The sequence below is a fragment of the Diadema antillarum genome, unplaced genomic scaffold (assembly GCF_040938485.1).
Source record: "Diadema antillarum isolate AM-2024a unplaced genomic scaffold, OU_Dant_1.0 scf00000166, whole genome shotgun sequence".
NCBI lineage: Eukaryota > Metazoa > Echinodermata > Echinoidea > Diadematoida > Diadematidae > Diadema > Diadema antillarum.
In genome coordinates this window covers 1,501,740-1,513,747 of record NW_027271055.1, presented here as the reverse complement: position 1 = coordinate 1,513,747, position 12,008 = coordinate 1,501,740, and the positions used below count along the sequence as shown (strand labels likewise).

Genomic DNA, 12,008 nt, shown 5'->3' with positions numbered 1-12,008 from the left:
GGTGTGTATAATATCTTTTTTTTGAGAGAGAGAGAGAGAGAGAGAATGAAAACTAATAAAACTAATATTTTTATTTGTAACTACCAAGCAATTATGAATATTTACTGAATTTGTTTGTCAGCTTGTAGTTTGATAGCTCAAAGCCAATGCAAAGAAATGGGGGGGGGGGGGGGAGTCACTTGATTTGTGATTTTTGAATAAGATGGCATACAGGGGGATTTGCACCAAGGTACACAAAATGTGACAAACCTTGCTGCTGTGGTCTGGATTATCTGAAATCTACTTGTCTCATATTGTGGACATGCCATGGAATAAAACATTACAATTGAATATTCCATGAATATAAGAAAGATAAACGCCAGTGGTGGTCTGAACTGAGAAGAAGATCCAAGTCCATAAAGAGAGAACATTTTGTGAAAAGAAAACAACTATTGCATCTTAGAATTACATATTTTTATTTGTTTCAGGTACGGACATATACAAAATATCAACTGTCGATCATTTCAGTGATTTTTAATACATGTATCTACTGCACTACTTAGCAAGCTTGAATTAGGGGCCTCCATAAAGATTATAGTCATTTTCTACTTAAGCAGTTCTTATAATTATTTAGTCAGTCAATAATATCAACATGGGACATGATCTGCATCAATAAAAGAGTTTCTATGTAATGATTTCCTGTCCATTTGATTTTGGCGAATTTGACTTTTTTTTGTTTCCTTTTTTTCCCCCCAGGCTGGAATGTGATGGCAAATTGATATAGGTCTTGCTCTTGGTAATATCAAGCTAACTTTGGGAGATGTTTGTCCATTAATGATGAGAATAACGCTTAGCTCGAGTTTCAAAGTTCACCAACTGATGAGATGTCAACACCATCCGCACTAACAATAGATGTGGAGAAATAAAGGCACATTTAGAAATAAGATGGGGAGATAGCAACTGGATAAAGAAATGTTAATCTGATGAGAGAGAAAGAGAGAGAAATTGAACGTGATACAGCTAGGTTCCTGAAATTTATTGGTTTGAATTTTTCACCCATTATATTTTGTGTGATGATCCCATTGATTAAATACGGGCAAAAATAAGTGAAAATGAAGAATAACCGTCCACCCCCCCCCCCCCCCCACCCCCCACCCCCCTTGCCCTCTCCCTGCGCTCTGTCACTGATCATCAGCTTAGTTGCGCAGCGCAAGAGAACAATCGTCGTTTCTCGGCTGGCGTGTGGTACCGCCACTTACGTCTATTGTTAGCACAGGGAATATTATCTTGGATACGAAAGGCGAGCTCACGCCGATGGAGTGTATGCACAACACCACATAAAAGTAAGTGGGTGGGTCCGGTCTCTGGATACTGTTGCTGTGCTGCTAGGCTGCTGCTGTGTGTGCGATACTGCCGAGTGCAATTTGACGAAGAGCTGATAAAGTCGTGACACTATGTGCTTATTGATTGGCCCCTTAGGGGTCGGGAAAACCATGATCCTGAAGAGACTGCAAGATATCCTTTGAAAATACAATGATTTACGAATCTGCTTTTCTGGCACTGCAAGTGAGTGAGAAAAGTTGCCTCACCAATAATGGGCCCAAGATTCCAACTCTTACTTAGGCCTACTTAGTCCCACGAATGTTATTCTGTTTCTTAATGTTACATTATACGTGCATATTACTGTGCTTGTGGTGTGAGCATGTAAATAATGAACAAGGAAAAGTGCGAGTAAGGTGTCATCTTGAGCAGTGTTGAGTGACTTTTAATAGTATAATACGGGCATACTCGTGATCGTGGTGATGCGTGATATTAAAGGAGTCGATGAATCGGACCTCGGCTAGTGACACTAGTGTAGCTAGCGTGGCTAGAGATCATATCCCGTTTGCGGCAGTTTACTTAAGCATTGTTAAGGGTTTTTCCAACTTGTAAACAAATCAGGCAAATTATTTTCAACCATTTCATATATCATAGACAAGATTATTCATTAACGCAATTGTTTTCATAAAAGAAATTTACCATTGACCAACGCAGTTTTCATGATTTACCAGGGCAAAACCCGGCACAATTTTCGCCGATAAGGGCGATATGCGACGTTGTATTTCTGCTTGTGGCACGATGTACAATCCCTATGCAATACGTGCGTGCTCCGCGATTTTTAGCTGAACGCCTTCACATGTCTCGCGAACATTGCGTAAGCGCCAATTCCCATTGCGAAAGCACGTGAAAATAGCGGGCGAACATGCATTGGCCGCAAACAAGATTGCAATTCTGGCAAAACAAATGGGAAAGTGTATTTTCAGCAGTTTTTCTACAAGTACAACCCCCTTTTTTTGAAGAATACTATAATACTAATAGTGTGATTAGGTACATGTCCTAGATGCCCTTTTTCATTTCTTAAAATCCATTACACTCCACTTTCAACTCTTATGACTTTAGAAGGATAATGCTACTATGTTGATCATGGACAGAATGTGTTAATAATTAAAGCATGTTCAATTTCAGCTTAAATCTGATAATCCTTTCATTGACGTTGCTATGGTGGTTCACATTCTGTTTTTTGTCCCATTCATTGCACAGCTAGCACGGCTTGGCAAAGATTAAATGCTTGAATAGACCCTGTACTTCAGAGCCTCTTTTCTCAGTTCACACTTTTCCAGAGTTCGTGCTTTCTTTCCAATATTTTAGATCTATAGGTTGCCAATAGGAGAGTCCATTTGAATTGAGTTATACATCATTTTAAAGCTTAGAGTCTGCTCTTTCAGGATCTGTCCTTATGTTTTATAACTAAAAAATCCATGTCCGGTGACCTTTTGTTGATTTTAATTCAGGATCACATATATTTAAGAATAAACCCAAACCCTGTCATATTGTTACCATACTATTTAAAGCTGAAAATGTGTTATCTTTCTTTCACGTCAGGAAAGAAAGGGAAGTAATTTGGGGGTCATCCCACTAGACCAACACCCACGAGTCATACAGCCCACAAGTTTGACATTGAAAATAGGTCCACGAGTCATACAGCTCACGAGTCATACAGCCTGTGAGTTCGACACTAGTCAAATCAAGCCCATGAGTTCAACACTAGGTAGAAACAGCCCACGAGTTCGACAGATACAACATGGGGCTAAATGTGTTGGTCTCGTGGGCCTTGTTAGCTTAGTGTCGAACTAATGGGCTGTGTGACTCGTGAGCTGTATAACTCATGGGCTGTATGACTTGTGAGCTGCATGACTCGTGGGCTGTATGACTTGTGTGGGTGTTGGTCTTGTGACGTGCACTCGTTATTCTTCCAAAATGTGTAGCTTGCATACAATGCACATACACTGTACATGTAAATTTTGTCTCACCTTCTCCATTAAATTTAATGTTTATTAAATACATACATTGTAATGCATGCCAATAGTCTCAATGAGCTGATAACAGCAAGTTTCCTCTTCAGATGCTCTGTTCTTTCCCTGATGTTGCTTACATGCTCATGTCGCATAATTTACTCGATGATAGCCTTAACGGTGTTTTTCACGGTATTCAGCTAAAGGATCTTTTGACAATATGGAGGAGGCTCCAGCCACTATCCCTACGGTGAGTCCAGTCTAAATGAGACTAATTACTGATTTAACTTTATTGTGACCAAAGGGCAAAAAAGGAACAAACACTTTGTTTGTTTAGTGCTTTCTTACCTCAACAAAACAGACTCACCTGCGGTATTCATTAGAAATATATTTATGTACTTGCTGTGACAGTTTATTGTTACCATTAGTACAGGTGTAGGGATATCCAGTAAGATTAACTGTGAGTATGATTGATTTAGAGTAATGATGTGGATGATTCATGTTTAGCAAAATTTCTAGTTTATCAGATTTATCCATTTGATGGCTGAGATGCTTTTTGCCTACGGTAATTTGCATCTAGCTAAAATTCATTACATTTGACAAGCCTCTGCAAAATAATGCCAAAAAAAGAATATGACTTGTTAGTGAATTGACTCAGAGTGGAGCAAGTGCTATGATTATTACATTGTACAGGCACACAAGTAAGACAAAGAGTTACATTTATGGAGGTTTTTGATTTGTTTTGTTTTTAGTTTCTGGCAATTAGTAGTGACAGATTACCAAATTATACCTAATGAATATCCAGGTTGGAACAAATCTTACCAACGTCCAGCTGAACAAGAAGACAGAGATTCGAGTTCGTGAGCTTGGTGGAATGATGGCCCCAATTTGGCCAAACTACTTCACAGACTGCTCTACAGTCATGGTAAAGTATTTTCCCATTGCACTCTATGGCCTGAATTCACAAAGGTGGTACAATCTTTGTCCATGGTTTAAACCATGGACAAAGATTGTACCACCTTCTTGAATTCGGGACTATGTGATGCTCCAAACTTTTCAATAGCGGATTGGTATTGATTGCTTATTCTTCATTTATCTGTTTATTTGTTTGTTTTTTAGTATCTATCTAGTTGGACAAAACTGTGTTTATTCTTCATTTTATCTATTTATTTATTTATTTTTTAGTATCTATCTCGTCAGACACTACTGTGTTTATTCTGAGTGTTTATTCCCGGAATTGAAGGATTTCTTGTGAAAGACTATTCTGATGGGGAAACGAAAGTCTTTCCTGAAATTGATGCACTGATCTTCACAACCATCACTGTGTAACTATCCTTTTCACAGGTAGGCACATCAGGATTGATTTTAATCAAAGAATCCGGAAAAAAAAAGAAAGAAATGGAAATGTCATTGTATGTTTTATTTGGCATCTAGGAAGGATTTACTCTGAAAGAATATTCTGATGAGGAAATAAATGTCTTTCCTGAAATTGATGCAATGATAACAGAAAAGCAAGAATTGAAACTCATAGTGTAATTACCAGTAAAGTAGCAGTTTCAACCACAAGTTAGAAATATTGTACTCAGAACAAAGGATACCAAAGCCATGATAGCATGGTTTTGTATGAATTGTCCAGAAGTAAGCCAGCACTTCTGTTGATGACCAAGACACTTTTTAAATAGCGCTTAACATTTGTAACTTTGAATATTTGCAGATTCTGTTGGGTGGTAGAAGGCTTCACGGTGCACCACATATTCTTTCTAGAGTATGTGAGTGGCCCTGAAAAGGGCCTACCCAATCCCGACGTTTCGGCAAGCATGTTCTCGCCGTTCTCAAGGGAATGAGCAAGTGAGAGGAAAATTCGGCTTAAATACCCTCAGGAAGGATCAAAGGTCAATTCCACGGAAAGGTTGCATTTTATGAAAATCAAACTACATAGTATGTATTGAGTACATAGATGATTAACGAAGCTTAATTAGATGATCTGGTATTGTTTATTCAAAGCAGCCTTTCACAACGGATATTTTGATGCCTCATTAGTGAACATCGGTGAACGTGGAGTGGAGTTATGTCTGAAAAACCTTAATTATACCCCCGCCAAACGAAGTTTGAAGGGGGTATATAGGAATCAGCGGACGGTCGGGCGGTCGGTCGGGCGGTCGGTCGGTCGGTTGGTTGGTCGGGCGGTCGGGCGGTCGGGCGGTCGGTCCGTTGCAAATCTTGCGTCGCGAACTACTTCCTCAGTTTTCAACCGATTCCCATAAAACTTGACACAGATGTGTGCCTTGGGTTGTAGATGTGCAAGACGTATTTTTTGACAGTACCCAAAAGTACGTTGCCATGGTAACGGCATATTATGGGCAAAAATGGGTACAAATCTTGCGTCGCGAACTCCTCCCACAGTTTTTGATCAATTTTTATGAAATTAGGTACAGATGTTCGTCTGAATATGTTAATGTGCAAGACACATATTTCCTCAGTGGCAAAAAGTGCGTTGCCATGGTAACGGCATGTTATTGGTAAAATATAGGGCAAAATGCTTCATGGCAAAACTGCTTCATCAGTGTTCTTCCAATTCTCATGGAATTCATATTGAATGTTTGTCTTAGGATATAGGTCAGCATGACACATTTCTTGACAATGACAAAAAGTATGTTGCCATGGTAACAGCTCACATATTATGAGCCAAAATGATGGAAAATTTTGTGTTGCAAACTACTTCCTCAGTTTTTGCCCAATTTCCATGAAACTTGGTACAGATGTGTGCCTTTGGTTGTAGATGTGCAAGACGCATTTTTTGACAGTACCCGAAAGTACGTTGCCATGGTAACGGCATATTAATGGCAGAAGATCAAGGAAAGATCTTGCGGATTTAACTACTTCCTCAGTTTTTTGACCAAAGCTTATGAAATGTGGCACACACCTTGATCTTGGTGGGAAGATGTGGAAGACATATTTTTCGGACGTGTCGGAAGCTGCGTTGCCATGGTAACGGCATATAAATGGCAGAAGATCAAGGAAAGATCTTGCGGATTGAACTACTTCCTCTGTATTCGACTGAAGCTCATGAAATGTGGCACACACATTGGTCTTGGTGGGAAGATATGCAAGACATATTTTTTGGACGTGTCGGAAGCTGCGTTGCCATGGTAACGGCATATTAATGGTGGAAGATCAAGGAAAGATCTTGTGGATTGAACTACTTCCTCAGTTTTTGACAAAAGCTTATGAAATGTGGCACACACAATAGTCTTGGTGGGAAGATGTGCAAGACATATTTTTCGGACGTGTCGGAAGCTGCGTTGCCATGGTAACGGCATTTAAATGGCAGAAGATCAAGGAAAGATCATTCCTTGGGTAAGACTGTCGTCACGGGGCGGGTGTATTAGTCACCTTAAGTGATATTTCTAGTTTTTCATGAAAATTGCCAATTTTTGCAGAATTTATGTATCATTTCTGATACACTATTATGACCATTATACAGCTTGTGTAATTCTCAGATGGCTGATTTTCTGAATGTTCTTTGGTCATAGATTGGTTTTATGATGTTATAGAACTTGTTCCGGCATCAGTAAATATTATTCTCTCAATCTCAAAATGTGGTAGTTGATAGCGTCCCATAAGTCACGTTTTTGTGTCCCATCAGTCACACTGGTTTTCCCTATCCTGCTACTGTACCAATGAGTAGATATTCATACCTCTTGGCTCAGGGTAAGCACCAACCCTTTGCTACATTCAGGAAAGAAAATATCTTTCCAGAGACTCTGTGTGTAAGAATATTTCAGAACTTACTTTCCCATGTGAAATACGGTGGTCCTCAAATGTCCCATAAGTCATGACAGCAATTTTTCGTTGCTGTACGTAATGCAATGATACTTTTCAAACTGAGTATGGTGTTTTCATAAACTGTGATATGATGGATCTAACCATGAACTGAGAAAGTGCATATGATGCAACTATTTTCTCAAAATACTGGTTTGAAATTGCCGAAAATTGTCACTTTGTCCCATAAGTCACAATGGAATTGACCCAAAGGGACTTTGGCTTCCTGGAGGGAAAGTCTTTGATGGGCTGAATGGGTCACAGTAGGTAGGCAGGTCAAGGTTGAGTGCACATAGTCACTTCCTGTGTGTGTGTGTGTGTGTGTGGGGGGGGGGGGGGGTTGTCATGGTTGGCTGCACACATTGTGGTGGTTGTCTAACTGTACGTATCAATTAGGGCCACTATTGTGTGGGGGCTAATGGGTGTTAATTAGCCTGCTTGTCAAGTAGAGTTAGCCAGATATTGCTCAGGTGGAGGCCATTATCCTGTGGGGCAGTATTATGCACCTCGATTTCCAGAGCTTCTCTGACTTGTCGTTGATACCAATTGGGGACTTGCGTGACGAGTCTGCTTTCATCCCATAGGATCCTGTGTTCACAGGTGTGGGCATGGTGGATTACAGCAGACTTGTCCCGTTCGTCCCGTCAGCCATGGGCCTGATGTTCCTTTAACCGGGTGGCAAAGGATCGGCCTGTCTCTCACATACTCTAGAAAGAATACGTGGTGCTCCGTGAAGCCTTCTACCACCCAACTTTCTACCTCCACGGAAGCCTTCAAAGATTTCATCATTGCAGATTCTACTGTAGCAACCAAGCAGTAACTAATTCTATGTGATCATTTCAGATATTTGCAATAAACACTGCACTCATTACAGTTCACACTGAAAATAAAGCTCTTTGTAAGAGGAGCTTGCATTAGGTGTGAGAGTGAAACTTCTATCATTGAAATACTTGAGAATATAAATAACCCCTGCCAAACAAATTGTAGAAGGTAATTCTAAGGCAGTTTCCTAGCTACATGTATGATGCCAGGTGGAGTTTCAACACTGTGAATGATTCACAAATTTTGATTTCACAAAGATTTGAAGAAAACAAAACAAAACGAAACAAGATTCAACCACAGTATCAAAATTTTGGTGACTAATTGTCAATACAATGTAGCATGTTTATTACAGTGAAAATCAAAAAATTCATTTTAAAAAAAGTGTGATGCAATGTTGTACATGTCTACTAATGTTCGAACATCTCAGGATCACAATATAAGGGAATATAGTGGCAGGTCATGAGGGTAGAGTCATATAGAGCATATCTTTCCTTTCTCATAATCTTTCCTTTCTCATAATCTTTTCTAGTATGTCGTGGATACCTCAAATAAATCCCAACTTTCATCAGCATGCATCCAACTCCTCAACATCCTGACAGCAGCCAAACTTCAGAGAGCCTCTGTCCTGATCATCTTGAACAAACGGTCAGTAGTGGTCAGTAGTGGTCAGTCATCACTGTCAGTAGATAGTATTTGTGTATACCCACCCTTTAAAGGGGTCGTATAGTTTTGGTTGAGACCTAATTTCAGGTTTCTAACATTTTTTGGTGAGATAATGAGAAACCTCTTATGAAACATGAAAGAGCATGTAATTCTATTAGGAATTCAACGTTTATTTGATGAAAATTGGTTTTGAAATGCCTGAGATATCCAAAAAAAGAGCGATTCTAATAAAGTGTGGGACCCACACTTTATTACGATTGCTTTGTTTTACTTTGTTTTTGGATGTTTCAGTCATTCCAAACCCGATTTTCATCAAATAAACTTTGAATTCCTCTTAAAATGGTATGCTCTGTACTATATCATAAGTGGTTTCTTGGTATCTCGCAAAAAGTTAAAAGCCCAATTCTCATCTCCACGAATACTGTACCATCCCTTTAAACTTATAATGGTAATATAGTTATAGTAATGACAGTTATGGTAATACTAACAATTATAATGATGATAGTAATAATGTTATCTCTGTTTCATTGTTTAAATTAGTGTTTTCATCATTGAGTTAGGTGTAGCACTTTCCAAATTGCAGGGCAAGTAGTTGCAGAAGATTAGTTTCAATAACTTGAATGAGGTTTAGTGTTACAAAAAGAGGATATACATTAGCACTAGCAGTGAAAATGTGGCAGTGGAGTTCAAAAATAGCTAATTATGAAACATTGTATGTACAGTGTACAAGGTGCATTTCAAATTCTAATTCGAAAGGAACCTGTCAATTGTGTGACATAGGGTGTATCTCTTTAATTTGATCAAATGCAAATTTTGTAGATTAATACATGTATGTACTGTTGTAAGCAGAAATTTTCATGTGCATGAAACTAATGAATCTTGAGAGTCCTGAGCCAAGATTTGTGTAAGTAAAATGCATGCAATAGTCCTTGTCTGTTCAATGCATTGAACGCTGGTGACAGTTCTCTAAAGTTTCATGCTGTAGAAAATGTCATCGGCTCCAATTCGTGAAATTCTGGTTTTACAGTGTGATTTCGTTGCGGGCATCTGATCCATGTTGTGGTTATGGTTTGTCCTCTCAGTGATCTACCACCACCAGTGAGCATCAAGCAGATCCGGCACCTTCTCCATCTCGAGGACATCGCTCTCTCTGCCAGTCAGAGGATAGAGGTCGTGGAGGTCAGCGCCTCCACAGGTCAGGGCTTGGAAGAGGTCGTCAGGTGGCTGGGGTCAAATGTCAAGGGGTGACTTCACACTGCGTTCTGGTTTCAGTGACAAGTCCCAAACCCACTCATTTATGTATCGTGTTGAACTGTGCATCACTTGTTACCTGTGCAATGACGTACCCTAGCTGTGCTTCCCATCCCCTCTTCCGTGGAACGGTTGGATTACATAACCATGAACTGCTCTCTTGGAAGGAAGCAGCCAGCATGTGACATTGTGATTGAATGTCACAATGTTTCTCCTGTTTTTTAAAGAGCAAGTAAAACCCTATTAATTTACTTTTATATGAAAGTAGATGAACTTTCATTCTTCCTTCTCAGTTTGGATTGTGGTCTCTGCAGAACTTTCTTTTTGTTGTTGTTTTTATCAGTGATGTAAAACAAATTCCTTTCTGTATTTTTCTGCCCAATTTGTTGCACTTGCAGTCTACAGATAGGATATGTTACAGGCAGATGTGGTTTGGAAAACTTGCTGCGAAAATAATAGGTGTTCTAAGAAAGTTAGAAGGCTACTCCATGTAGTTGAAAGTGAGAGTAAAAATATGCTTGTATTGAATGAAGGCTACATTATGGAATGCCACAGACATCAACTGTTACTTTTTTCGCAGTATTTTGTACTGTTTTTTTGCCAAATAAACTCCAGGTTTTATTGAAAATATTCCTTTTCCCAAACTGTATTCCTACACAAGGCTATTGCAGGAAATGGTGAAAATACTGTCTTTCCACCAAAAATAGCCTTTCTGCCCCCAGAATATTACAGTGCTGTTTTCAAGGTTGGCAACCCTAGAATGTTTAGATGATTTTGAGCAACTCGGACTCTAAAGCTGAATCCCTATCTTGTGTCTTTAGCAAACAATGTTACACCTTGTGAAAGCAGGCATACTGCTCAACACCCATAGTAAGTCAATGTATACACAGAAGGTATTAAAAGTTTGTATTTCATTACTTATATACTGTATGTAACTTATCTCAGATCAAAGCTTTGTATATTATTGTATAATTGTCATGATAGTTAGCGAAACTTATTGACTTCAATGTATTCAAGAGAATCTTACTTCAGGTCAAAACATTTGCTGACACAGAGTGGAGCTAGATGAGATATCCTGAACTGGAAAATCAAGGAATATTGGCAATACTGTAGATTTTGATTTCAAACAGACCCACAGTTTTATCACCCCTGCATCTCATTTTGAATGTAATCTGTGCAATCAACAAGAACAAAAAAAGAAGAAAAGCTGTCAAGTTACATAAGTGATGTACTGTTTGCCACCCATTTTCCTTAATTGGTACAAAGCATCTCCTAGGCTTTTTGTGGCACGATGAGTGGACTTGTCAAGAAACACTCACACATCTTCACTAAAGCCTCATAGCATGAAACTTTAAATTGTCACTGATTAAGTTTGAATGTATTCTCTTTCATTGTATTCAAATTTCTGCCAGGGAAATTATTCATGACATGAGTGCAATTTAGACACAGTCAGAAAAATGAATGTATGATTAAACAGTTTGGCATTCCTACACCAATATACCTAGTAAGTTTAACCCGTTGAGGATGAGTCACGAGTATACTCGGGCAGGGGTCTATGGGAAATGCATGTTGTTTCAAAATCAGTCTGTCCTCAATGGGCTAACTTACCACTAATCACCAATTTAACCTTTGCACCTGGAGGTGAGGATTCAGCTTGTAATGTTTTGCGAGATATTTAGAAACCACTCTATGAAATGTTAAAGAGCATACAATTCTAAGGGGAATCAAAAGTTTATTTGATGAAAATCGGATTTGAAATGATTGAGGTATTTAAAAACAATGACAAACAAAGAGATCCTAATGAAAGTTGTTGCCTGTCAATTTAATAAGGATCACTTTTTTTTTGGATATCTCAGCCATTTCAGGGCCAATTTTCATCAAATAAACAGTGAATCCTTGAAATTACATGCTCTTTCATATTTCATTAGAGGTTTCTCCTCATCTCACCGAAAAATGTCATAAACCTGAATCCTCGCCCCAACCAATACTGTCATCTGCAGAATGCATAATTTTGAATCACAATTCGAGAGCTGCTTTCACCAGCGGATCTCTACCCCTTTCTGCTGACCTTTCTGAGCATTGTCACAGTCTCTTTAGTCATGGCAATCTCCTCAATCATAGCGCTAATGTGAACAGTTT

General features: G+C 39.0%; 1 protein-coding gene across 1 annotated transcript; it reads left to right on the top strand.

Annotated features, from left to right (window-relative positions):
• The first annotated feature begins 1,433 nt into the window (after positions 1-1,433).
• LOC139722478 (ADP-ribosylation factor-like protein 16) lies at positions 1,434-9,866 on the top strand. The gene is made up of 5 exons (XM_071633768.1): positions 1,434-1,494; positions 3,503-3,561; positions 4,117-4,236; positions 8,485-8,600; positions 9,701-9,866. The coding sequence occupies exons 1-5, from the start codon at positions 1,434-1,436 to the stop codon at positions 9,864-9,866; spliced, it is 522 nt and encodes a 173-aa protein (XP_071489869.1).
• Positions 9,867-12,008: the final 2,142 nt, after the last annotated feature.

What these genes read in the sequence shown, in the direction of transcription:
- LOC139722478 (XM_071633768.1), top strand. Translation starts at nt 1,434, where the DNA reads ATGTGCTTATTGATTGGCCCCTTAGGGGTCGGGAAAACCATGATCCTG. An exon ending in CTCCAGCCACTATCCCTACG is followed by an intron (nt 3,562 to 4,116) that starts GTGAGTCCAGTC and finishes ATGAATATCCAG; the next exon opens with GTTGGAACAAATCTTACCAA. An exon ending in CAGACTGCTCTACAGTCATG is followed by an intron (nt 4,237 to 8,484) that starts GTAAAGTATTTT and finishes AATCTTTTCTAG; the next exon opens with TATGTCGTGGATACCTCAAA.